General features: G+C 54.1%; 9 protein-coding genes across 9 annotated transcripts; 7 read left to right on the top strand and 2 right to left on the bottom strand.

Annotated features, from left to right (window-relative positions):
- Nucleotides 1–1,092: 1,092 nt before the first annotated feature.
- Nucleotides 1,093–1,787, top strand: J4E79_007549 (uncharacterized protein; the record flags this gene model as incomplete). The annotated part of the gene is made up of 2 exons (XM_049356414.1): nucleotides 1,093–1,181; nucleotides 1,232–1,787. 2 exons carry the CDS (start codon nucleotides 1,093–1,095, stop codon nucleotides 1,785–1,787), a joined length of 645 nt encoding a protein of 214 aa, XP_049209301.1.
- A 696-nt stretch (nucleotides 1,788–2,483) lies between these two features.
- J4E79_007548 (uncharacterized protein) lies at nucleotides 2,484–5,525 on the top strand (the record flags this gene model as incomplete). The annotated part of the gene is made up of 2 exons (XM_049356413.1): nucleotides 2,484–5,239; nucleotides 5,294–5,525. 2 exons carry the CDS (start codon nucleotides 2,484–2,486, stop codon nucleotides 5,523–5,525), a joined length of 2,988 nt encoding a protein of 995 aa, XP_049209300.1.
- A 696-nt stretch (nucleotides 5,526–6,221) lies between these two features.
- J4E79_007547 (uncharacterized protein) lies at nucleotides 6,222–8,258 on the top strand (the record flags this gene model as incomplete). The annotated part of the gene is made up of 1 exon (XM_049356412.1): nucleotides 6,222–8,258. The coding sequence occupies one exon, from the start codon at nucleotides 6,222–6,224 to the stop codon at nucleotides 8,256–8,258; it is 2,037 nt and encodes a 678-aa protein (XP_049209299.1).
- Nucleotides 8,259–8,598: 340 nt separating this feature from the next.
- Nucleotides 8,599–9,787, bottom strand: J4E79_007546 (uncharacterized protein; the record flags this gene model as incomplete). Its single annotated transcript, XM_049356411.1, has 3 exons — nucleotides 8,599–9,084; nucleotides 9,139–9,637; nucleotides 9,726–9,787. The coding sequence occupies 3 exons, from the start codon at nucleotides 9,785–9,787 to the stop codon at nucleotides 8,599–8,601; spliced, it is 1,047 nt and encodes a 348-aa protein (XP_049209298.1).
- Nucleotides 9,788–10,515: 728 nt separating this feature from the next.
- J4E79_007545 (uncharacterized protein) lies at nucleotides 10,516–13,265 on the bottom strand (the record flags this gene model as incomplete). Its single annotated transcript, XM_049356410.1, has 6 exons — nucleotides 10,516–12,011; nucleotides 12,057–12,659; nucleotides 12,708–12,876; nucleotides 12,926–13,052; nucleotides 13,100–13,183; nucleotides 13,237–13,265. The coding sequence occupies 6 exons, from the start codon at nucleotides 13,263–13,265 to the stop codon at nucleotides 10,516–10,518; spliced, it is 2,508 nt and encodes an 835-aa protein (XP_049209297.1).
- A 457-nt stretch (nucleotides 13,266–13,722) lies between these two features.
- On the top strand, nucleotides 13,723–14,720 carry J4E79_007544 (uncharacterized protein; the record flags this gene model as incomplete). The annotated part of the gene is made up of 2 exons (XM_049356409.1): nucleotides 13,723–14,049; nucleotides 14,298–14,720. 2 exons carry the CDS (start codon nucleotides 13,723–13,725, stop codon nucleotides 14,718–14,720), a joined length of 750 nt encoding a protein of 249 aa, XP_049209296.1.
- Nucleotides 14,721–17,447: 2,727 nt separating this feature from the next.
- J4E79_007543 (uncharacterized protein) lies at nucleotides 17,448–20,744 on the top strand (the record flags this gene model as incomplete). The annotated part of the gene is made up of 1 exon (XM_049356408.1): nucleotides 17,448–20,744. One exon carries the CDS (start codon nucleotides 17,448–17,450, stop codon nucleotides 20,742–20,744), a length of 3,297 nt encoding a protein of 1,098 aa, XP_049209295.1.
- Nucleotides 20,745–22,554: 1,810 nt separating this feature from the next.
- Nucleotides 22,555–24,083, top strand: J4E79_007542 (uncharacterized protein; the record flags this gene model as incomplete). Its single annotated transcript, XM_049356407.1, has 4 exons — nucleotides 22,555–22,642; nucleotides 22,687–23,286; nucleotides 23,346–23,467; nucleotides 23,520–24,083. 4 exons carry the CDS (start codon nucleotides 22,555–22,557, stop codon nucleotides 24,081–24,083), a joined length of 1,374 nt encoding a protein of 457 aa, XP_049209294.1.
- A 526-nt stretch (nucleotides 24,084–24,609) lies between these two features.
- Nucleotides 24,610–25,860, top strand: J4E79_007541 (uncharacterized protein; the record flags this gene model as incomplete). The annotated part of the gene is made up of 2 exons (XM_049356406.1): nucleotides 24,610–24,845; nucleotides 24,900–25,860. The coding sequence occupies 2 exons, from the start codon at nucleotides 24,610–24,612 to the stop codon at nucleotides 25,858–25,860; spliced, it is 1,197 nt and encodes a 398-aa protein (XP_049209293.1).
- Between the last annotated feature and the right edge of the window lie 90 nt (nucleotides 25,861–25,950).

The following is a 25,950-nucleotide window of genomic DNA, read 5'->3' as shown; positions in this document are numbered from 1 at the left end:
CATGCCTGGCGGTAGAAGTTTTCTAGAATGGAAGCAGGCGCGAAAAGCGCAACAGACGGCGGCGTGAAGCGACTGGGCTGCGGTCGGCCGAGCACCAGCTAGCGACAGCCCAGTGCAGCAAAAGGTGGGCCAGACTGCGCGTGGGTGAGCGCTAGGCTGATGGAGGGTGAACTGCCGTTGGGAGTCGCATCCATGGCTTGCCACTATCGTTAATTCGCGCACCCAGGCCTCATTGAAGGCTCATTCGCTGACTGTCGGATAGTGGCACGCAGGTGCGGAAGGTGGTTGGTATTGGGATGGTGCGTTGAGGTGCACGCCGAGCCTCAGAGCAGCCTATTCGAGGCTGTTCGGATACGCCTGGACTCATGCAAACTTCTAAGTTCTGTCAAGATCTGACGTCCCACCACAGACCGGGCCCCTTCAGATTCAGTTGCCGCGTGCCTGCATTCGGCCTACCTCAATACGTCTTGGTCAGGTGCTCGGAAATTGCGCAACTGTGTGGGGTAGATTCGTGTGGGACGCATCGGTGAAGTCATCTCTATATTTGTATGCCACACCGCAACGCGAGATTGTCGAATATGAGGATGTGATACGCCAACTCGTTCACTCTACCATCTATCAAGCAGCACTGCCTTCAAGGTTACTCATCGCCTGGGCATTCAAGTCAGGATGTTTGCCGAGGATCCGCCGACGGCCCTCCGACCTCGAATCGAGTGATCGTATACCAGGATGACGCTGCCCCGCATGTCAAACAACTTGCTTTGGCTCCGTGTGCACCTTCACCTGCACCAGCGACAGCTCGAACCGCTGCAATGGGCATGAGGCGCGTCTGTTTGTGGCTGGAACGCGGTAGCTAGCCATGCCATTGGAAGGTGGGGGTCTAGCTCCTGCCGCCAACCCCTCTGCATGACCTCATCGGCGTCGAGCTAGGTAGCTACAACAAACGCCAGCACGCCGTGCACCTCACGAGCTGTGCCCTGCTTTCTGCTACTCTAGTCTCGCGCTTGAGCTGATCCTTGACTACAACTAGAGCCTTCCAAGCTCATCCTTCCGCTGCATTGCATCCTAGCTACCTAGGCAAACAGCAACACCATGGAGAAGATCAAGAGCGTCCTTCACGGACACAAGAAGGATGACACGGTTGCCCACGATGCGCCTACATCCTCTTCTACTGCTGAGGGGTATGTGCTTACATCGCCTTGATTGCAGCCCGAACTAATATCAATCCCAGCCAGGAACACCCAATCTACGACAGCCAAACATCCGAGCGCAAGGCACGGAATGACACTCCGGGAGAGCCAATGTACAACATAAAGACAACTAGTGGCGCTCCATACACAGACTTGGCTCACGGAAGCGGCTCAGCAGGCCTTCACGGAAGTGGTGCACATGGAACACCCATACATGTTGGTACCGATGGCCCTATTGGGACGACGGCAGCTGCGACCGGAGCTCATGACCCAATCCGGACGCAAGATTACTCCAACACCTCGCAGCCTCTCCAAAGCGGAACCGCGACTGCTGGAGGAGCTCAGCGTCCCGATGCCTACCCCCATGGCCACACTGCAGACCCGAGCGTCGCGAGCATCAAGAGCGGCGTTATTGGATTTGGTCCGGGAGCCAACCAGGGACATGCTGCCTTGTCGACACACAATCCCACTCAGGAGTATCTTGGTCAAGACCAAGTAGTTGGAGGCGGAGATCATGGAACTGCCGGCATGACCAGGGGAGCGGGAATGACCGAAGGAACAGGCGTCAACCCAGGCCAGACATATCCTCGTACGTAGATCTAATCTACTATGCAATGCGCAAGACCTGACCAGAATGCAGAATCCAGTTCCATCGGTGGTGATTCAATAGGCGCTAATCCTGCCTATGCGAGGGAAACCCAACCATATGAGAACACTTTGCGACAGGAGAGCTACACCGCCGATACTGATCGATCCTTCCCTCTCGCGGGCGGTGTCATCTCAAAACCTCATCAAGATCCCACATCCACCCAATACCCGACTGAGCACACCTCCCCTCTCCAAAACAAAGGCATCAGCGAACTCGACTCTGGCACAACAGAGAGGGGGGTCGGTGTTCATGACAGCCCCCCTCAAGATAGTTACGGGAGGGAAGGGCTGGCTGGAGCAGCCGCCGCCGCTACTGCCATTGGCGCTTCTCAGGCACACTCGCAGCCAGAGAGGCAGCCAGAGGCACAGGGTGCTCGGAATCGAGGCCTCCATACTCGCCAGCTTTCATATAGACATGTTGCACCGGGTGACACCACGGGAACTCCTCAGACAGGCGATATTTCGAGCCATCCAACGTCTAGTCACCATCCCGAAGCTTTGGCAGCTGCTACTGCGGCGGCCACCACTGCAGCCGCCTCGAATTCTTCCGCTCTTCCTGCATCTACTCACGGGAATGAGCACAGAACCCGGGATGTCAACGCGGCAGAAGCTCTTCAGCCTATCGCTGGAGCTCCGATGACTGGAATGTCGAGCACTGGTGAGCGCCCAGTAAACCCCCGACTTGAGTCACATAGGCACATTCCTGGCGAATACATTGCTACACCTAGCGATGAGAAGACATTCCTCAATTACGCCCCCGTTATTCAATCCTCATCCACAGACACAAGCGCACCGATTGCGGCCGCGGAGCCTACGTCTACATTGGACCCATCTCACGTTCAGCATTCGAGTGTTGACCCCACATCTACAAACGAACCTCATGAGCTGAGACACACTGGAACACTTGGAGAGCCTCAGCCAAAGTCCGCAGATGACCACCACTACGCTCGCGATGCTGCCATTGCTGGAGGACTTGGTGCTGGCGTAGCGGGCTTGGGTGCGCATGCAGCTTCGAAGACTCACGACACCCAAGACGCTGCTGGCAGCCAGCCCTTGTACGAAGAGTCTAGCCCGTACAGTAGCAAGATGCTTGACCCTCGTGTTCTAGGCGCTTCGAAGCCAGAAGAGCAGAGATTCGATGAGCAGAGGTTCGATCCATCGGCCAAAACTGAGACGGCTCCTACCAGTGGTTCAGCTATCTCTGGCCCTCCTGTCTCGCACAACCCGTCCGAGACCACAGACTCACAGCACAATTACGGCCGTGATGCTGCAGTAGTGGGCACAGGTGCTGTAGGAGCCGCTGGAATGCACCACATCCTTCACCAGAACGATAATCCTAGCACTACTAACTCTGCGATTCCCGAAAATTCATCTTACCCTTCTGCCACGGGGTCGAATGTTGCTGCTCCTCAGCCAACCTCAAACTTCTCTAAGCCGCTCACCACTGCGAGTACCTCTGCCTCTCAGCCTGTTGCGAATGATCATTTCTACGGTGCCACAGGAGCCCCCGCACCAATTTCAGATACGAGTGCACAACAACCATCAAGTGGTCTAGGTCAAACATCTAGCGCCAGCGCGGTTCCTGAGAGACATCCAGAGCACCACTATGGTCGCGATGCTGGCCTCGCCGGAGCTGGCGCTGCTGCTGCCGGTGGTCTCTATGCTGCAAACCGTGACAACACCGACAGCGGACCAGCTTCCAGCACTATCGGACCTCATTCGAGCAACGCTGCCAACATCGTGGACCCTAGGGTTCAGCCAGAGCCAAGCAAACAGATACACCACAACGTCGGACCAACAGCTGAGGACCCTGCTTCGCGCACGATCGGCCCGCACAGTAGCAACATTGCCAATATCGTCGACCCAAGAGTTAAGCCTGATCCATCCAAGCAAAAGGAGCATACCACAGTTGGACCGCATCAGTCAGACACGTTGAATCGCCTGGACCCCAAGGTTGACGAGAAGGCTGGCCAGCAGAGTGAGCATCATTATGGCCGGGATGCTGCTTTGGTTGGAGGTGCAGGCGCCGCCGGTTACGGTGCATACCAAGCCGGCAATGCGTATGGCGATCACAAGACGACACAGCCTGAAGCATACGAAGCTGGCACTGCTGGAACTGCTGGCACTGCGTACGGTAACCAGAGCATGAAACAGCGAGCACAAGACGCTATCAACGCGTACGGCGACCACAAGATGACTCAGCCTGCCGCTTCCATGCCAGACCAGAGATACGATCCCACGGCTGCCGGGGCACGAGCGACCAACCCAGTTTCTCCAACAAGTCAATACAACTATAACGACCCCACTACCCAAAGCAATGTCAACCGCACTGATCCCAACGACCACATCAACAGGAATGTCGCGCTTGGAGGAGCAGGTCTTGCAGCTGCCGGGTTGGGAGCAGGAGCTTACGCTGGATCCAAACATGACAACACTACTCAGCTTCCACTTCGACAGAAGCAAGACATTGCGTCTTCCGGTCAGGCTGCGTACCCAACGCAAGGTATGGCACAGTCTTCATATCCTGTGCACGAGACTAGCACAAGCGCATCGTACCCAACCTCAGGTACCATCGCGCCTTCCGGTCAAACCGCGTATCCAACGCAAGGTATGGCACATTCTTCGTATCCCATGCACGAGACTAGCACAGGCGCATCGTACCCAACCTCAGGTACCATCGCACCACACAACACGCATACCCAGGAAATGTCATCTCAACCCTGGGGACCTGGGGCAGTTCCGGTGAATGACAGTCACGATAAGCGCAACGCGGCTCTTATGGGTGGCGCCGCAGGTGCAGCGGGCCTAGGTGGTGCAGCTTACATCAACTCTCAGAACCAAGACGAACGCGAGGCGGAAGAGCGTCTGAAAAAGATTGCCCATGATCGCGAGAAGGAGCAGCATAGACTTGACAAGGAAGAGCACAAGCACGACAAAGAAGTGCACAAGCACGACAAGGCCGTCGCAGCACACGAGAAAGACGAGCATCGTCTGGCCAAGGAACACGAGAAAGAGCAAGCGCGTCTGGTCAAGGAGCAACATCACCGTGAGAAGGAGCTTGAGAAAGAGAACGAAGGCGAGGAGAAGAAGAAGCACGGCCTTCTTGGATTCTTGCACCGTGACAAGTCCAAGAAAGAAAAGTCGACTGCCAGTCCTGAATCTTCACCGCGCCAGTCTCGCGATTACAGCCCTAGACACTCCAGAGACTATGGCGATGATCAACCCGACTCACCGCGCTGGAAGGGCAAGCACCTGCTTCACAAGGACCCACCGAAAGGTCACCCTGCCCGTGAGGCTATGGAGCACCAGCAGATGACCGAGTCGACTGGTTCGGTAGGAAAGAGGGAGCACATGGGTGTTGATGGTCCGATTGGCAACCCAACCATGATCTCAGGCGATCGGTAAGCTCATTCTTTTCGTTCCAACAACTTTGACCAATTCTAACGTACACACAGCGAAACTCAGCATGGCGTCCACGGTGCGCATCCCGTCTCGGATCTAGACCGCGACAACACGGTCACTGAGCCACACACTGGTCTGCCCATGAACACCGGGCGCTTCGGCACCGGTGCTGGCGGAACAGACGGTAACCCTGCCATTCATGGGCTCCACGAACATTCTGGTCCGGCACCGGGTCAGAGCACAACGGATTGGGAGGCTATTAGGAAGGGCAACACACCATACTGATTTCTTGACGGAATGATGGATTATGATGATCAACGTATACGAATAATGATTTCACGGGATGCACGTATAGCTGCGATGGCTGGCTGAATACGATCTAATTGAATGTTCTTATCTTAGTATTCTAATTGAGCAATACTTGAAGTTAGGCACATTAGCGCATGGTCGTGAATCGCAGAACCCGGTCTTTACCCCAGACGCCGTGAGCCTGGTCTACTACCTTGATCTTCACCCCACGAACACGAACAACAACCGCGGCACCGGCTGAATACTGCATAACAATTTCTATACAACCAGCTTTAAATCTTGTGTAACGTTGCGACGGAGAAATTCTCTCCGTGATGATCTCACAGATCGCGGGGAAGAAGTGGGGCTCCTCATATCGAACCTGGCTCGGAAAGGCGCCGTCACCGTCGTCGGTTGATTCGCGATGCCAGATACGAATGCTCCATGCTTTTTGCAGAAATACTCCGCGGTGCGAGAGCGACTGATGGCACGGGCTAGCAGTATGCACGGCGCACGTCACGAATGTAAATCTGGAGAAGAACGAAGGTGACGAGGATCCTCGCATTCGGATCATGGGATGCGCGGTAAACTTAATCGTAAAGAGGAGGACAGACTATGTAAAGGAAGGGGATCGCTACGGGCGAAAGGTATGGTATTGTTTGAGATTGTTACTACAGATTCCATCTGCCCATCATGAAGCTCTATAGCTCACTCGCTTTCATCCCTCTGTTCCAACTGGGTTTCGCACTCCTCGATGTCGACGCTATTGTGGATAAGCACTACGGCAACGACGCAGCATGGTACCGTGACCGCATTCCTCTTTTCGAGTCGAGCGACCAGGACATCACTGATGTATACTACTACCGCTGGTCCATCTTCCGTGCTCACCAACGCGATCTCGGTGCCTACGGCTACATTTCCACTGAATTCCTCGACGACGTCGGCTGGCAGACTAAACCCTTTGCAAGTCTAAACGATGCAACAGGCTTCCATCTGCTGGAAGGACGATGGTGTCGCGACCGCCGCTTCAAAGAAGACTACGCGACCTTCATGTACAGCGCCGACAGCAACAGTCGCCAATTCTCCGAGAGCATGGCCGCAGCAGTCTGGGCAGGCTACCTCGTCGACGGCGTAAAGGAAGACGCCATCAAGCGCCTTTCCGATATGACGCGCGTATACGACGCCTGGGACGATTCCTTCGACACGTCAAAGGGGCTCTACTACGTCGAACCCATCCGCGACGCAACCGAATACACAATCTCATCCATCGACTCATCAGGCGGCTACGACGGTTTCTTCGGCGGCGACTCCTTTCGGCCCAGCATAAACAGCTACCAATATGCCAACGCGCTTGCTATCGCCAACATGGCATCCCTAGCCGGGTCTATGAACAGCACCGTTGATACATACAACAGCCGCGCCGAAGCTTTGAAAAACCGCGTCCAGGAAGCTCTCTGGAACAGCACCTTCTCCCACTTCATCGACCGCTACCAAGTCGACAACGAAAACGTAACCTACTGGGACCCCATCCGCGGCCGCGAACTCGTCGGCATGGTCCCCTGGACCCACGATCTACCCGACGATAACGCAGACTACGCGCAAGCCTGGGCTCACATCCTCGACGCCGATAAACTACGCGGAGAAGCCGGCCTAAGGACTGTAGAACCCAGTTACGAGTACTACATGCGGCAGTACCGGTACGAAGGGCCCAACCCAGAATGCCAATGGAACGGCCCAGTGTGGCCGTTTCAAATGACACAAGTCCTGTCCGGTCTCGCCAACTTCCTCGATCACTACGAAAAGGGCAAGGAAACGGGTATCATCAACAGCGATGACTACACAAACCTCCTCCGTCAATACGCACAGCTCCACCGAAACCCCTCTACGAACATCTTAGATCTAGAAGAAGACTACTACCCCGACACCGGCCTGCCCATCGTAGGACTCAAGCGGTCACATCACTACTTCCACTCTGGTTTCAACGACCTCGTCCTCTCCGGTCTCGTTGGCATACGACCTCGCTCCGACGACGTACTAGAAGTAGCCCCCTTGGCATCAGCCGCCCAATTGACGTATTTCCGCGCCGAACGCATCATGTACCACGGCCGCGAAATCGCCGTGCAATGGGATAAAGACGGTAGTCACTACGGCGGCAATAGCACGGGTCTAACCGTCGAAGTCGACGGGAAGGTCGTTGCGTCAAGTCCCAGTCTCAGCCGTGTTACCGTTGAGTTGGAGAGGAAGGACCCACCGGCTATCACCAGGAAAATCGCTCAGTCTATCCAACTCAACTCTACAACACCTTACCCCCGCGCGTCAGCCTCCGTCGGTAACTCCAGCCAGTCAGCCACCTACCCCGCGATCGACGGCCGGATCTGGTTCTACACCGAGCCAGATGCTAAAAACGGCTGGGATTCCCCCCTTGGCAACGGAACGTCCATCTGGTTCCAGATCGACTTTGGCAAATCCGTTACTACGAGTAGTGCTGAGCTGGCGTTCTTTGCGAATGAGGAACAAGGGTTTGCGGAGCCGGAGAGCTATAAGATTCAGGTGCCTGGTGGTGGAAATGGTACGGAGTGGACGGATGCGGAGGATGCGGTGTATGGGGATGTTGTTGCGAATGGGATTACGGAGGCGGAGTGGAAGGAGGTTGAGGGACAGAGGGTTAGGGTTGTTTTCACGCCTAAGACGGGGATGAAGGTTAGGATTGCGGAGTTCAAGGTATACTAGTTGTAGGCTTTACTACTTTGACGACGCGACGACCAGTAGCGTCTCGTAAGAGGTCAACGTAGAATCCATAGAATACCTATTGTCTTGATTTATTCATTTGTTCATTCATTTAGCAGCATCAAAGCTGAGGGTATCTATCTCCGGCTGTTGAAAGGCCAGATTCTACTTTTTTGTCTTACGCCAGAAACACCTCCATGATGCCTCGACGAAGCCTATACCTAGCTGCGCACATCGATGTGCAGTCGCTAGGTACGGGCAAGCACGAACCTGCTCGCGATGGCATGCCCTCGTAGATTGTTGAAATACACGAGCTTCAGCGCTCACTCAGTGTGAAGAGCGCTTAGCTGCTGTAAGTTTGCTTGGGCTGGGGGTATGAAGGGCCCAGCTCCTGGATGCTGAGCTTGGCAAGCCATTGACCCATGTCGATGGCCTTGTCGAGCGGCTTGCCCTGGACGATACCAGCGACGAAACCACCAGCGAACGCGTCACCGGCACCGTTGGTGTCGTTGATCTGCTCCTCCTTGATGGCGTGTACGGAGAACTCCTTGACGTCAGCGTCACCGCCCTCCTTTGCGGTCACGGCAATGGTTGGGTCGGTGCCTTGGGTGAAGACAACAGTCCTGGGTCGCTTGCTGTTCTGCTTGGGTGTGTTGGCAAGCTTCTTAGCAATTTCCTTGACGTCCTTGGTCTCCCAGCCCTGTGCCTCGGCGAATGCGGCGGCCTCGGTCTCGTTGCCGATGACGATATCGACGTAAGGGAGGACCTCGTTGAGAGGGTCCTTGAAGAATTGCGAGATGAAGGGTGCGGAAAGGTTGAGGATGAATTGCTAGAAAGCTGTTAGCACACTAATCTTTTCTCAACACACCCATGGTCTTCATACCTTGTCCTTGGCAGCAGCGTGCTCAGCCAGTGCCTTGACGGCTGGTACGCAGACGGTCAAGTGGAAGCCACCAACGTAGTAGACCTTGGCGTTCTCGACCTGCTTCCAGATGCGCTCCTCCTTCAAGTGGTCGATCTTGTAGTTGTTGGCAGCGGCAAGATCGGTGCACATGGAGCGGTTGTGGCCGGTGATGACAACACCGCAGCGACCAGTGGGAGTCTTCTCATCGTAGAGGTACTCGGTCTTGACGCCAGCATCGGCAGAGATCTTCTCGAGAGTCTCGCCGTACTTGTCCTTGCCGATGCAACCAACGTATACGACCGACTTGGGCTCGAGGATGTAAGCCGCACCACGGGCAGTGTTCTGGGCGGCACCACCAGCGATCAGGACGGCGTTGTAGTTCTGGAGAAGGTCCTCGTACAGGCCCATGTGCTTCTCGGGGTCGGCGAGGATCGCATCGTTGGCCTTCAAGCCATACTTGTCGAGGAGAGCCTGGTCACTGCTAGCTGTTAGCAAAAGCTCACTCTGGTGCTCTTCCGCAATTGCTGCAAAGCATTGCGACTCTAGCTAAAGGCCGATAGACTTACCCGACACCCTGGATGTCCAGAAGCGGGTTCTCGAGGCAGAATAGTTCGTAGTTTCCAGGCATTGTGTTTGTTGTGTGTGTAATAAAAGACGTTGGTGTCGTAATGGAGTGAAAGTGCTGAATGTGGGGCAGGGTTTCGGACAGCGAGGGGCAGCAAGCTCCGCGCTAACAATTGCACCGACACGTAAAGTCCCGAATCGAGCAAGGTAAGTGCAGCCGGGTGGAGCATCTTGCCGTGCATACGACGGAAGGCATCCTGGAGGGATATGGCTTGAAGTCACAGCAACTATAAGGCCTGTGGTCATACGCAAAACTCCTTGTTAATCTATAAAGTAAAGTAGATCTTCCAGACCAGGCATGACACGTTGAGACTAGACTCATCTCCGACCCAGAAGCTCAAAGCCTTTGGTCATCTGGAAGATAATTCGTTTCTCGAGCCAGACCATAGCCTGGCTGGTCTGCAGGACCAACCCATGCAATAACGCAATAATTTCAGTCTGTAAAGCAAATCGCCCCATTGAACTACCTTCCCTTGATCTTCGATGGTGCTCTGGACAAGTCATGGCACGCAAGCGAAGCATGATGGGAGCACACATGCCGTATGCGGAAGAGCACCCACACTCACTTGGTTGGAGGGTTCGCTCATAACTCATCCAACGGAGCTCTTCAACTCCGACACGACAGTCTTGTAGTAACCAGGTTGGTAGTCTGGCGAACCGTATGTCTAGCGACGGTAACGACTGATGATAAGACAGCATTGAGCAGCCTGCTACGGCTGCGCTGGCATTAGATCAGCCGCCTTGGCCGTTGGGAGGAGTACGCCCCCAGGAGCTCTCGGCATTGCCCCGGTAGGAGCTGAACAGAAGCGGGCTCGCCATGTTTGCTCCATTCGCGTATCCATACTGGTGGTTGTTGTTCAAGTCGCTGCCATATGGCGATCCCCAGTTCGAGGGGCTGCTGACGTGATTTCCCCATGCAGCGCCACTGCCGATACCACTGGGAGCTCTAGTAGCAGTAGGAGTACCAGTCTCGACGCTTAGAAGCGAGTTTGCTGAATCCCCTCGCACATGACCAGACATCCGGGGTTTATCGTTCATCGAAGGTCGACGGAGATCGTTGCCAAGGCCGTTGGTGTTTAGCATAGAGGGAGAAGCCGGGCCTGGCGTGCGATTCCAGATGGAGTTGGAGTTCCACTGACCATCTGGCACAGAAGGTAGGTTTGGTGGCTGACGGATGGAAGACGTAGAACCCGACCTACCCATCGGCGTGGAGAGCATTGCAGGCATGGGAGCAGGGGACAAAGGCTTGTAGTTCCTAACCGAGTTGACCAAGTCGTTGATCGACAATGCTCCTGGCACAAACGTGTTGTCGTTGACAACGGCCGTGTCATCGAATGTCTGCTCTGGTGGCGTAGGTGGGATATTCTCGTCTTCTTCAACTAAAGGGTCCAGTCCGGTCTCGTCGCCTACTAGGTCGTCCACCATGTTGCGCATCGCATTGTCCTTAGCAAGCGTAGTGGATGCAGATTCGGAAGCTGCCGCAACGGAGTGTGACTTCTGGTCGTCTGGAATAGGCGCCTCTGTGTGTTTGAACAGAGGTATATCAGTGGCCTGGACTGAAAGAACAGGAGATCCATCAGGCCGGGTCGTTGGGCTCGCCAGAAGCTCCGATGGTAATCCTTCTTCTCGGTAGATAAATCGCGGGCCCGCCAAGTCTAGTGGTGCATCGTCAATCTGCGTGAGGAGCAGACCGTCGATCAGCAAGTCCTTCACTCGCATAAGCATCTCGACGTTGGGGTGGTTGCGCTCCAGCTCAGTCCACTTCTGCTTCATTACATCCCCCTTATACCAGAGCTTCATGGTATCCGGGGAGATGAGCGGCTCAAAACCAATCGTATCGGTATCCTCCTCCAACATGTAGTCTTCTTGGGGGAGTTGGTCGACGGGAAAGCTCGAGGCCAGAAGAGACAAGGTAGCAGCGTAGGCTTTCCAGAGTTCTTGGACGTCGACAGGATTCAAGGTATCGGCGATATTGGCGTTGAGTACCTTCCAGTACCGCGTGAACCAGGTGCTGTATAGACGAAGTCCTGGGAGAATGCGGCGTGCCACAGCTGTAATCTTGTCGGATAGATGGGCCGCGCGGTCGCCGTTCTGGTGCGTCACATCGTTGCCCTCGGAAAGGCGGTCCAACTCCGGCTGCAAGACTTGTAGTAGGATGAAGAATGTCTTGACGTTCAGACGAAGGTAGTAGAAATAGGTGCGCATAATATTCGGGGGTGGGTTTTCGCCTGTTACGATTAGCCAAGTTAGCGTGTGAAGGGTGGACAACTTACTCTGCAACTGCACTGTCGCAAAATATTCCGCTGACATGTTGATGAGAATGATCTTGGTCAGAATGGAGTCCAACGGGCGCTCCTTGAGCTCGATAGCCAAGTGGCTGAGCACCTCGCCCTCCAACTCATCATGCGCCGCGAATTCCTCGCCCTTGTAGAGCTTGCTGTGCAGTCTGATGAACCAAGCAATCAAAGCCCGACCGGTGTTACCGTCGGCTGACTTGTGGTTGTTGATGAGCTGCCCATTGTCCCATGCAGTTATGACGCGCTTGAACTCGGTTGCGAGGTTGGCCTTGGCCGACGGGTAGGGCTCTTTGCTTGCTAGCGAGCGGTAGAGGTGGTATACGCAGCGGAAGTGATCGCCGTCCTCGCGGGCGATTACTGCGAGTTGATTCGGCGCATGTCCGGAATCTGGGTATATCTCTGCGGCCAGGTCGTAGTAGCCTTTGGCTGGGCCCCAATTGCGGTCCTTATTCTTCTCGACGAGTTCGGTTTCGCGGTAGCGGGAAAGGTCGCCGAGCTGGATGAGCGTCTGGTGGCAAGAGATGAGGACCTGCGTTTTCAGGTTCGCGGCGATGCGCTGGCGCGGGGAGGACTTGGAGGCTGCTCTCTTATCAGCAAAGTCGCGGGGCGCACACCGGGCGTGCTTACTATCATCCTTCCATTTCTGGGCGATTTTGCGCAGCTCTGGGATGCCGTCGAACTGAGTGTCGAGGTTCAGTATGTATTGGCGGTAGAAGCGCTGGCTGGCCTTGATAAACTGCAGATAGGTCTTTTGGAACTTGCGGATCTCGACAACATGGTCCTTGGATCGCTTGAGCTGCCGGGTGTTAGCGATGCCTCTCGTGCTCTCTCGCGTGGTGACGCACCAGCTTATGTTCCTGCCTGAATTTGGTGTTGACCTTCAGATGCGCATTCCACAGCGTCGTCTGGAGTTCGCGGGCGGATGCGTATTCGAAGTTGGAGAAGATAAGGGCCTCGCAGGCGGCGCGGTACCTGTCGGACATTAGTTGTCGCCGGTATGAAGTGGCAACGATGCCTACTCTTGCAGTACCGCAGCTAATTCGGCGCACGAAGAGCCGCCATCAGCGCGCTTGTACAGGTCCTTCTCGATCGCCTTCGCCCGTCTATACTTTTATTAGCACCCGGCCGACATGACCGGAATGACGCAATGACGCACCTGTCGAGTTGTTCGGTGTTGGCGGCCATGCCTTCTATGTGCAGGAGCCGGCGACGTTCATATGTGACCCCACGGTCGGCGGGCAGGTCAGACGAAGGCACGGAGCAGGCGGCGGACGTTGTGGCTGGCGTGCTCCATTTATGGTGAGGGGGTATGCCCTGCGTAAAGGACAGAAGCGAGCGGGAGGGTCTCGGAGGCAAACAGCGCCCAAGACGCGGAGCTATGGCGTCAGAGTCGGAGGCGATGGCCGTGGTGAGAGGTGCGAGAAAGTGAGGTTGGTGGATGAGTCGCGAGAACTAGCGGGCGCAGCAGTCTCGGAGCTAAGGTACCACGTCCCGGCCTGGCTGGCTACCAACCCTCTCTCTTTCACCGCACAGCCAACGCCCAAGTGAAACAGCCCTGCGAGACGGCACTCTCCCCGGTAAAAGGTACTGCCCCTTTCATCTACGCCTCGTCACAGTCACAATCAGCCCCAATCAACATACAATGGGGATCAAGCGCTCACACCGCGATTCCTCGTCACCAGACAGCACACCCTACTCGCGTGAGACATCGGCCGACGTCAAGATTGTCCACTTAGATACCGAATCTGCCGTCTCTGACGAACCCATCATCATGAAGTGCTCACTGCCTCCGCACGAACCGCTTGCGTTCAATTCCATTGAAGACCACGATGTGCACTACCAGCAAGTTCACATGAACCGATGCAGCGAATGCCACAAGAACTTTCCGGATCAGCACTTTCTACATCTGCATATTGCAGAATATCACGATCCTATCAATGCTGCAAAGCGGGACCAGGGAGAGAAAACGGTAGGTCATTTCCTCACGTTGTTTGTCACGTGTTTGCTCCTTCCCTTTCCGGATCTCCCGAGTGGTTCCTTCCTCTTGACAAGATCGCCTATCCATTTGGAGTGAGACTGGTGAGGTATGCGGAGTACGAGCGCCTCCACAAGGACACTGTAGCTGATAGCTCGCAGTATGCATGTCTTTTACCAGACTGCGATCGCATGTGCAGCACGCCACAGAAGCGCCGCCTCCACTGCATTGATAAGCACCAGTTCCCTCGCGAGTACGACTTCATCGTTATAAAAGACGGTATCGATCGCCGAAGCAGCATGCTAATACCCTCTCACCGACGAAGAAGCTCGACAATGAGTTCGACGAATGGCGCTGCTGGTTCTCCAAGGAGGCGGAGAGGTGAGTCCAGCGCAAGCACTGGTGACACTATGGAGATGGATCACGAAGAAGCTCAGGAAGAAGGAGAAACGCGTCGCTACCCCACCAGACTTCGCGGGCGTGGAGGATTCGGAGGCCGCGGACTTGCACGAGAAGACGCAGCAGGTATCACTGCCTCAAAGACAGCCACTACTGCTCAGCCGGCCGATTCCATGGACAGTCTGGCTTCTAGCATGTCTGCACTGAAGTTTGTTCCTCACAGTGTCCGGGTAGCGCGCACAAAGGGTAGAGGAGGAGGTGCCTGAAGATACAGCCTTCTAACGAAAGAGAAGAGTTCGGCTGATACTTTTGTCTTTCTTCTACATTCCTGTGATCGTTCTTTCTGTTGCATGTCTTGTCAAGTCATGTTGCCTTGCGTTCCTTCCACAGATGTCGGTCGCCACGTGGTAGTGGTTACAACAACATCTCACTTGGCGCCATCCTCATTACAACACCACTGGTCTTCCTCGGCGATCCTGTATTGCTATCGATCGAGATAGCAAGGTATGTATACGACTTCAAGAGAATCACACTACAGGCTAACATCGCCGCTGGCCGGGTCTCCTTCTTCCGTAATGCGCCTATCGACACAGCAATGGTGTACATTGTTTGGTTGCACTACGCATTGCGAATCCTCCTAATCATTTTCGATCGTCTGAAGTCACTCGGGCTGGTGAGAGTGGGACCCGCAATCGTCTGTTGCCATGTTTTCCTGATACGCGTGATCCTCACCCGACCACAACAACCGCCCCACCACCGCTTGCGCGCAATCGTCATATGCGTCCGAACCCTCTCCAGACTCATAGCCATTATGAAGCCGTCTACTGTCGCTTGCTGTGCAATCGCAAACGGATACCTGCGCCGAATAAAACAGCCATCTTGTGACGCTGCCAATCGCACTCGCCCGGAGCATCAAGTCGAATTCCCAAGCACCGCCATTGTACAAACGCCAGACAAGCAAACAACGGAGGCGCAAGCTCAGCCAGCGTTGAATCATGTACAATCCCTCGTCACATCGACCGCGAACGAGAGATGCGACACAGTCGCAGTCGGCGTCAGGACCATCGCTTTGGATAAGATTAGTACAGCACCTAGTAAGTCCCGGTCGGATGCAGAGTAGATGCTAGGTCTATTATACAAAAGCTGACACACAATTTCGATAGGACATCTCCGCAAGCCGGGCGTTTGGAGGCCAATGTTAACGAGCGAACGCACTGGCAGTACTGTTCTGGCGGCTTTGCAACCCAACGCAGACAGAGGCGCGGTGGCTACGGGAGCAAACGCTGCACAAAAACCATGTGCTGGCGGATTCGGCTTGCCTGCAAGCGACACTGTCACAAAGGCGTGGAAAGGGACAACCGACTACGAGTACCAGATTTCCACCACCTTCTGCTTCCCTGCCATGAGTGCATCCGCCCCGCGATCTCTTCCTCCGACGCCACACCCTGAAGACGCCAGTGATACAGCATCCCCGACCTCAGATACAACCTTGTTCGAAGACGCACCTGTATGCACATCCAGTCAGCTAGGATGCGATGAAGACATCAGTGCGTACATAGCTTGTAACGACGCCTCGATGGAAGGAGTGTCAATCACCTGGACTCCCCAAATGGCAGAGCACAAAATCGATCCTGTCGCTAAACGCCCTCTTCGGCATCGTCGATACGTCTCTTCTCAATCAAGCTTCGACGTTACTGAAACGCGTCAAATCCCGCTTCGGTCAAGATCAAGAAAAAACGATGGACTGCTGTTGTTCAAGGCAAATTCTTCAAAGGAAACCACAGATAACGCCCCTAAAATAAGACACCGTCGGAAGGTCTCTCTGAACCTTCCAGTCAACACACACGCAAACCAGGCCAGCGCCACCCAGCCATATGGAAAGCCCGGTGTCAAAAGTTGTACAAAGCGAACGTCTGGCATTGATACCGCTTACTATACCACGAGCGTAGACGTGTTGACTCCAGAAGAACGGGATCTAGAGTACAAGCACCGGCATACATTCATAGGAACTGGCTCGCTAGACGACTTCCTAGAAACACTGGAAACTACACCAAAGCATACGGCTACCAAAGATGCGATTACTCGGGCATTCGTACAATTGGCAGCATCAGAGCAGCTCTACGCTCGACAATGTTCTGCTGGTCAGGGGTGGGATCTAGTTATGCGAACAACACTGAGCCTCATGGACGTTACTAGCGTCGATTACATTGTCCAGTCGCAAGTCAAGCTGGGCTCCATTACGCTTCGGCAATTCCTGGATTTGATACCTTTCGATGAAGTCGATGAGGTGGGGGCACTACGTATCGTAGAAGCGTTCTCTATTGCTAGCCATCTGGATGCGACGGCATGTATAGGCGCAGGAAGTAAGGCACGAGCTTTCCGGAAGTGGATGGTCGACCAAAAGAGGGTGGACGCAGATTGTTGAGGACAACAGCGATGAAGTACGCGCGCTTCCCCCTACTATACCCAGTCAATTTTCCTAGCATCAATACCCCAATGTCACCGACGTATGTTCCTATGTACGCTCCTGTACTATTGCTTTTCGGAGAGTTTATGATTAGAACAGTGAAGCAGACACAGTTCCTTGATTCATTGAGTGTCTCTCCTTCCCATCTGGGCAGATTCTCAAGGCGCGTGTCCTCCCTACACCCACCCCGGCCTTGGCGCCGACGCTTCTTGGCCTTCTTTTCGACATCGTCTCTTGACCTTCTTTCATGAATTGATCTTACGCCCTCTTCGCACTCTCAAAACGCCACTCAGATCGCTCTTTCCCACTCATTCCAGAACCTCACGGCTTCCCCAGCGCGCTAAGGCAGGTCTCCTCCCAGTCCGAACTTTCACTGAAGGTCCGTGCTCCGCCTTACCACCCCCACTCGATACAGTCTCCAACCGCTTGCACTGCACTCTCTACTCACACGCGATACACCGGAGGTAATCGATCCGTTCGCCACATAATTGTTACATACTCACGCGAATCACCGATAGCTACTACGATGTCGAGCCGCCCATTACCGTCGTCAAGCGTTTTGCTAGGAGAAGTCAAGGCCACTGTCTTACGCAAGTACAAGAAGAGCGCGTCGGTCTTTCTAGAGAACGCCGCTCTTGATATGATGCGTACCGAACATCCCGGTGACATCCAGCGCTACGCCGGATTCTACAACATGGTCTACCTCTTCCTCGACCCCTCTCACTGCCAAGAGCCAAATCGACCGTTTTCGAACCCCCTTCTTGCCCAGGATTCGACGACTCGATTCATCTGGAATAAGAAGGAGTATGACTGCGCCGATTGCCTTGTGGATAACGACGATGATCACCCTGCATCAATTGATACTGCCGAACTGCGATCTATTCAAGGGCCCATCGCCGCACCCACCACCAGCACTACAGAACAGGTGGCCGCTATCTCGAAGAAGACGCAGAAGAAGACGTCTGCCTTATATTCTGGAGAAAACATCAAGACGCGGCTTCGACGTGTATACAATGAGCGCAAAGAGGCAAAGAAGTTGGTCAGCTGGCTGGAGCTGAAGGCTACAGTCGAGACGGCTGCAACGCTCAACGTTCCCGCTCATGTTTCTACTACCCAGTGGCACTTCTGGAACGCCGTCTTCTTAGACGTTCTCCCGTCGTTATCAGCGCCCGAGCGCGCTGCTCGCCTCCTGGCCTTGGAGAGTCGCGACATCACTGATGAAGATCCCGAACCATGGTCTGATATCTGGCAGACATACCAGTACGTTCAACTCATCGGCGAGATCGAGACGACGGGTTGGGACCAGATACTATCCGACTTGACCGAGAACTACCAAGACTTCTCCGAGAAAATGCTAGATCTCGACTTGGCCACGCGTATGGCTCTGGGTCTGCCGGTCGCACTGCCGCCAGTCCGCGAGGAAAACACCTCGGTGCTGGCCGAGTCCACTGCTTCGAAGCCATCGACTCCTCACACTCCGGTACTCGAAACTAGTGCTCGTCGTCCCAAGCTTCTCCCAAAATCTCAGACTACACGGAAGAACTTTGAGTTGGCTTACTTGGCTGAGAAGGCTACTATAGCTCCTGAGGTCGCTGCACCACCGGCTCTTATTCCAGAGCAGGCTAGTACCAACATCTTTGGGCTTCCTGCATCGGTGCCAGGGAGGCCTTTTCCACCACCCGGCGGCTTCACGTTTAGTAATCCGGTTTCGAGGATTGCCAGTGCCCATCCTACTTCCGTGCCACCACAGTCCGCTCCAAATGCACAGCTCCCCGATACACCGAGGTTCAACTTTGGCTTCGCTAAGAGCACCTTTGACGCACCAAATCCTGCGTGCGCTCCGAAGTTCAATGAAGGCGCTGGCTTCGGAAGAGATTTCACACATCAGACGCCCAACTCGTCTTCGGCTGAGCAAATCACACAGCTCGTTGCACCAATTGTCGAAAAGACAAAGTCTCTCTCCGTTGTTTTCGGTGCCCCAATCGTTAATCCGGACTCATTATTACCAGCGGAACAGAACCTTTTCACCCACCTTAACGAGCCGACTGCTGATTTGAACATTGGCGATGAAAATGGAGATAAATATAAGTGTGAGATTCCACCAGCTATCAAAGCGACGCCTATGGGTCGAAGTCACGAGCCTGTTTTGGACATAATCGTCGAAGAGCCTGTCGAGCAGACTTCCCGAGAGCCCGAGGGAGGCGATATGGAGCGAAACTTCGAAGACGATCACGAAGACGACGAGCGCCTTAGCAGATCAGTGGCCTCTACATGTTGGCTGACAACGGAAGATGACTTCAAGCATATCAGAGACGGGATGTCTGTCTTTCGTGAATGGAAGTCACCAGCCTACACCGTTGGGCAGTTTGTAATCGACTACGTTATCACGCGAAGCCTAGATCTCCCGGCAGAAGACTTGTGTCCTTGGATCACTGAGATTTTGAACAGTCTGCCTTGCGACCACAGATCTTTTGTCCAGACTCTAGATGACAATGGGGTCGAAGCAGCTGCAAGCTTTGAGGAAGCATTAGAATTCTTCGAGCCGCATCTAGTAGCTCTGTCGACAGCGGCGCATACAGAGGGCGTCTCTGCTACATTTGGTCTGTCTGTGGGATACCTCGGAGACGCCGAAGCTACCACAAGTGTAAAAAGCGAGCCGATCATGACAGTCGTTGCTGAACGTCAAGCCATGTACGAGGATGACGAAAGTTACAACTACATCAACGGCTACGAATACCTGGCCCAGTTCGACTGCGACGACCACGTTTCACAAGCTGATAGTTGCGCGGATATCGACCGGCCAGATGTTCTCGACGAACTTATGCCAGAGATCGGGGGCAAGTCGCCATTTTTGGAATACGAAGCCGGCCTTGTGAAGAGCGATTCCGCGTCCACTGTCACACTTACTCCCTCGTTAACGCACTCGCCTTTCTCTGAAGCCGAGCTTGCGATCGATACCGAGATGGCGGAAGGGTACATGCTCGATGGGTACGGCCGCCCGCTCGAGCTGACCGGCATGCCTGAAGATGACAAGAAGTTCTTCGACGCGGTACATACGAAGATTGTCGCAGAGACCGATCAGTATGAGTTCGATTGGGCTGAGGTTGATCGTCTTCTTGGCCCTCAAGATGAGGGTGACGACGACGATGACTACGTTGTACCTACGATCGATGATGACGGGAAGCTCATCAAGCTTACATTAGACATAAACCCCCAACAAGAGGATTGGGCCCAAGGTGTTCTGTCGCAGGTCTTCCCAGACTTCGAGCAGGCTGAGGCTAAGCTTCCTAATGTCGCGCCGCAACTTAGGGTGGAAGTTGATCAGACGTCCTTCTCAGCCATGTTCGACTCCGGATATATGTCGGAATCGCTCGGTATCCCGGGGAACACTTCGTTCGAGTCAGCAAAATTGCCAGCAATGCAACTAGTTGACACTTTGATGCCCAATACCAAGTCTATCCTCGCCGACTACGATACGGTCCTACACGAGCTGTATCCACAGGCTGCAGCAGTTGGCACTGAGGCGGAAGGCAGACAGGATGACTACCGTCTACTTAGTCCCGCCGTACACGAGGTAGCTTTCAAAGCCGTGTCTACCAAGGATCCAGGACCACAGGATGGCATCGGAACTAGCAATTCTGCTTATGGTAACTTACCCACGGCTCAGCCGCTGACGTTCAACCGGCATCACCCAGTCTATGACCTCTCGCGCTCTGACTTGGCGGTATATAACTGGCTCAAGTCTCAACCAAATAATAGCCTGGCAAACGTCAGCGCGAACGAGCCGGGCGAGCCCGCACCGTTTGAAGCGATCAAACTTTGACGGTATTCCCGCAATCAGAGAGCAAGAAGAGTACATGATAAGCGGGATCATGGAACAGTAAGTTCGAGCTTCCAAGAAGGCCTCGTGGACCCGACCACAAAATCTAGAGAAAGCGACGAGACTTTGGAACATGACGAGCTCCGCGAGCACCCACACCTTGGCCGGTTTGAGGCGTGGAATATCCACATCGGCCTAGGCATGAAGGTTTACTCTGGTAGACTTCCATAGTCGGTTCATCGCTATATCCTTCGGTTTCTTCACCAATACGACAACGATCGTCCCATTCCGGCCAGACATCGATACCGACAGTCACTTCTGAGCTCAAGCCAGACCGTCAAACTCCTGACGGTTTGCCCGCCTTCGCCAAAAAGCCAAGGTAGAGAGCAAACGCCGCTCTGTTGGGTTAAAGATCCGCAGATGAGAAGACCACAGCGTCTGTCTGCGCCAGAGAGCGAGCAGACACAAAGTGACATCCACTTTCCTGAGCCAGAGAGCTCGGGCAAAAAGCAAAGATCGTTCATTCGGGTCAAAGGCTCGGTAGCTGAAAATATCGATCTGTCTGTCTTCACCAAAGAGTGAGTAGACACGCAACAAAACCCTCTCGGACCAAAGGTCCAGGTATGAAGGAGCAAGGTGCACAGCCATTGCAATTGCGAGGGGACTTGCCGCTCAGAGAGGCGACATGGTGAAGAGGAGTACGGCGGTCACAAAGATGGCCGTCTCGTCGAGGTTTCTGCATCCATGGAGAAGGACAGCGTGGTATTTCCGGCGACGATTCGAGGAGATTTGAGGGTTGGTATGCGCATGAAGGACCACGGTAGAATCCGTGTCAATGGTGTTGGAGGATGTTTTGAATTTCGCCGACGACATTTCGTTAGCACACGCGCGCTCAATGTGCGCGCCGGAAGGTACGAGGATGTAGGAAACCTAATCGGGTCGCGAAACACCAGATCGGTGACTTGTAGAGCGGTGTGAGATGACAGGTAATCTGACCGTTGGTGAGGGCTTCCCCGCAGTCCACTACGCTACTTTAGATCACGCAATGCTTTGAGCTGTCATCTCGACGATGCAAATCCTTGATTTCGAAAGAAATGCATCTTCCCTCGTATGCGGGTATGGCCGTTTCGGATACGCGGCTACACCAAGGCCCTAGCAACACGCATCCCACCCGATCATCCGGACAGCGCAACTCCAATGACGAGTGGAGAAAAGCATCTGATCTTCCCCGCATCATCCTGGACGCAGGAACCGATGCCACTGCCTTGATCTAAGTGCAGCCACCCGGACGTCGCGGAAGACTTGCTGCTGTGGTGACGGCCTAAGTCCTCGGCGCCCAAGACATTTCCAAGCGCCGCCAATGCCATCTTCAAACTTGGCGACTTGCATTACGCACACCAGCCCCCTATGTACAACGACAACCGGGACCTGCGCGCAATCAATGATAGGGGAGGGCCTGAAGGGCCAGACTAGATGGCCAAGCCAATCGTGAGTTTCGTAGTCATTTTAACGAGTCTAAACGATCCAACCCTAGCCTCGTACCAACACCGAAGGATGACTACCAAGCGTTGCACTGTCGCCCAGCTACTGCTGCGGCTCAACGCCGTTACTTGGCTGACGGCCGAAGGGGTTTCATAACATCACGACTCGCCATCCTAGAATGTTCGTTCTCTCGTTTTCCCTCGCTTCCTCCACACCAACCTCAGGCTCCGCTTCACGTCGCTCGCTGTGTAGTGCCTCAGGCGCACTCGTTAATCCACGCATGCCGAATACCCAACACCTGTCTTTCCTGTGATACCCCGGAGCTTCCGCCATGAGACCTTCGAACCTTGTTTTTGCAGCAGTCGGCCTGCTTTCCTCATTCGCCACTGCGCAGCTGGAGTTCAATGTTGACGATCCAGGTGCGCTCACTGCAACTGTTTTCGGACCCCACTAACGTAAATAGCCTCTATTAAGGATGCGACAAAAGTTGTTGCGGCGGGCTTAAGAGAATGGTACACTGGTGATAAGCCCGGCGATGTACCTGGAAACTTGCCAGACCCATACTACTGGTGGCTATGCGGAGCCATGATGAACTCGTTCATCGACTACTGGTACTACACCGGCGACGACACATACAACAAGATTGTACAGCAAGCGATGGTCCACCAAATCGGTATCCCAAGAGCCTTTATGCCAGAGAACCAGACAAAAACACTAGGGAATGACGATCAGGCGTTCTGGGGAATGGCTGCCATGTCAGCGGCGGAAAACAAGCTTCCAGATGTCGAAGGAGAAATGTCGTGGCTGTCACTCGCCATCGCCGTATTCAACACACAGGTACCGCGTTGGAATCCCGAAACATGCGGCGGTGGACTCAACTGGCAAATTTTCCGATTTAACCCCGGATTCGACTACAAGAACACAATCTCCAACGGATGCTTTTTCAACATCGCAGCAAGGCTGGCAAAATACACAGGCAACGAGACGTATGTTGAGTGGGCCGAGAAGGCATGGGATTGGCAGTACAGCGTTGGTCTCATCAGCACAGATTACCATTTCTTTGGTAAGGATGCTCCTGAATATGTATCAGATGATATACGTGCTAACATGTACCTTTCCTAGATGGTACCAGCGAGAGACAAAACTGCACGGAAAAGAACCACATCCAATGGACCTACAACGCTGGAATCCACATGGCGGGTGCCGCAGCCTTGTGGAACATGTCAGAAGCGAAGGGTGATACGGTAAGACTCCTTGAACCTGATCCAACTCCACCCTCATTCTAACGCAACAAAGGAACGAGCAGGCAGATGGCGAGAGCGCCTAGGCGGTGTTATCAACGGTACCGACATCTTTTTCCAACAGCAAGGAGCCCCAGACGTCATGATCGAAATGGCCTGCGAACGAAACGGACTATGCGACCACGATCAACGATCCTTTAAAGCCTACCTCGCCCGCTGGATGGGCTGGTCGATGCTGGCCGCTCCCTGGACCCGCGACCGCATCATGCCGAAACTCCGTGCCTCTGCCGTGGCAGCTGCGCAACAATGTGGCCCCGGAAAAGGTGGCTGTGGTCTTAGGTGGTGGCAAGGTGGAAACGACAAAGAGGTCGGCGTTGGAGAGCAAATGTCTGCATTAGAGGTCATGCAGAATTTGCTTGTTGATCAAGTTTCTGGTCCGGTCGGACTTGATAATGGTGGAATCAGTGAGAACGATCCTACTGCAGGAAGTGATGTGGGACCTGTGCGTGTTGAGCATGACTCTATCACGACAGGGGACAAGGCTGGCGCTGCGATTCTTACTCTCATGGTATTCGCGGTGTTCTTTGGTGGAGGTGCCTGGCTGATTATGAGCGAATAGTTTTATTTCTTAATTCAAAGCATTTTCTACTTCATTGTATTGCGCGAACTGGGGCATTGAAACTGAATGTGCACTCAACGCTTCATCACCGACTATCACCGACGAGAATCCGGAGTGGAGTGGTTCTACGCTTGCCAGCGACGCGTGATTTTGACTCAAGAAAGCTGTTTGACCCCAAACCTGCAGCACCACACGCGTGTATATTATGATCTGCAGGCATTTGTAATGCCGTGTCTGCAATGTGTATACACTGTAACCTATGAGAGGGCGTCTCATGACATAAGCATGCAGATCATGCCCTTGATGAGGTAGAATAGCGACTTCCCAACTCGGCATTAGCGCGTGTATACCTAGGTAGCAGCTGCATCACCTCACGCCAGCTATCCAGCATTTGTAAGCTCTCCGGCTATACCTCCGACATCACAACGACGATATAAGGCTACTACCAGAGCTGCCGGTCTCGAACGATCATTCAATATTTGCCTGGTCTCACAATTGCGATCGTGGATAGTAGCCAATAGCAAACATGACGTCAGCTAAACCCTTCAGCACCGTACCAGCAGGCGCGCAACAACAGCCCACACCCTTCGAGCTGCATGTTGAGGAACAGAAGTTGCAGGACTTCAAGACTCTGCTCAAGCTGAGTCCGGTCGCGAAAGAGACGTATGAGAACAAGCAGAATGCGGGAAGCCACGGCCAGTTTGGGATCAGCCGGCAATGGATCATTGATGCGAAGAAGGAATGGATGGAGAAGTTTGACTGGTACGAAGGCGCGACAAAGATTTGAAAAGGAATGGTTGCATTGACACGTTACAGGCGCAAGGAAGAAGACCGCATCAACTCTCTCCCCAACTTCAAGGCCACCATCAATGACGATGGCGGTAGCAGCTACGACGTCCATTTCGCCGCATTGTTCTCCAACAAGCCAGACGCTATCCCAATCGCTTTCTTCCACGGATGGCCTGGCTCATTCTTGGAGTTCCTACCCCTCATGGAAGTTTTGAGCAAGAAGTACACGCCAGATACCCTCCCTTACCACATCATCGTACCGTCTCTCCCCGGCTTCGCTCTGTCGTCCGACCCACCACTGGATCAAGACTGGAAGGTCGCAGACACATCCCGCATCATGCATAAGCTACTTCTCTCTCTCGGATTTGGCGCATCAGGATACCTCGTCCAGGGCGGTGATATCGGCGCTTGGATCGCGCGAGAGCTGGCGTCTACATACGCTGAGTGCAAAGGCATGCATCTCAACTTCATGCACGCAGTCGACATCAAATCCTACTCTTCACCTGAGGACGAGCTCAGTGCAGCGGAGAAGAAAGGTCTGGAGAGGATGAACGAGTTCATGGAAGTAGGCAAGGCCTATGCAGTTGAACACGGCACCAAGCCTTCCACCATTGGTCTCGTACTGTCCAGTTCCCCTATGGCGCAACTGGCGTGGATCGGTGAGAAGTTCATGGCGTGGACTGATCCGTCCACCACGCCTTCCGTCAACACAATCTTGTCTGATATTACCCTATACTGGCTTACTGGCTGCTACCCGACGTCAATCTACACGTACCGAGAGGGCAAGAAAGTCAAATATGTGGACAAGCCGTCGGGATACAGCTACTTCCCGTATGAGCTTTCGCCCGTTCCGAAGGCCTGGGCGGCGAGGACAGCGAATCTGGCGTTTTTCAGGGCGCACGAGAAGGGCGGTCATTTTGCGGCATTGGAGAGGCCCGAGACGCTGTGGGCAGATGTCGAGGAGTGGGTCAAGATTGCTTGGAAATGAGTTGGTCGTGGCGGTGAAGTCAATGATTGTCATGAAAGATGGGAAAAATGATGTGCAAGCGGTTCAACGGGTTTAGCCTGAGATTGTGTC

This window comes from Alternaria viburni (assembly GCF_023758015.1).
Source record: "Alternaria viburni strain BMP 2772 chromosome Unknown scaffold_16, whole genome shotgun sequence".
Taxonomy (NCBI): domain Eukaryota; kingdom Fungi; phylum Ascomycota; class Dothideomycetes; order Pleosporales; family Pleosporaceae; genus Alternaria; species Alternaria viburni.
This window is presented reverse-complemented; position numbering and strand designations above follow the sequence as displayed.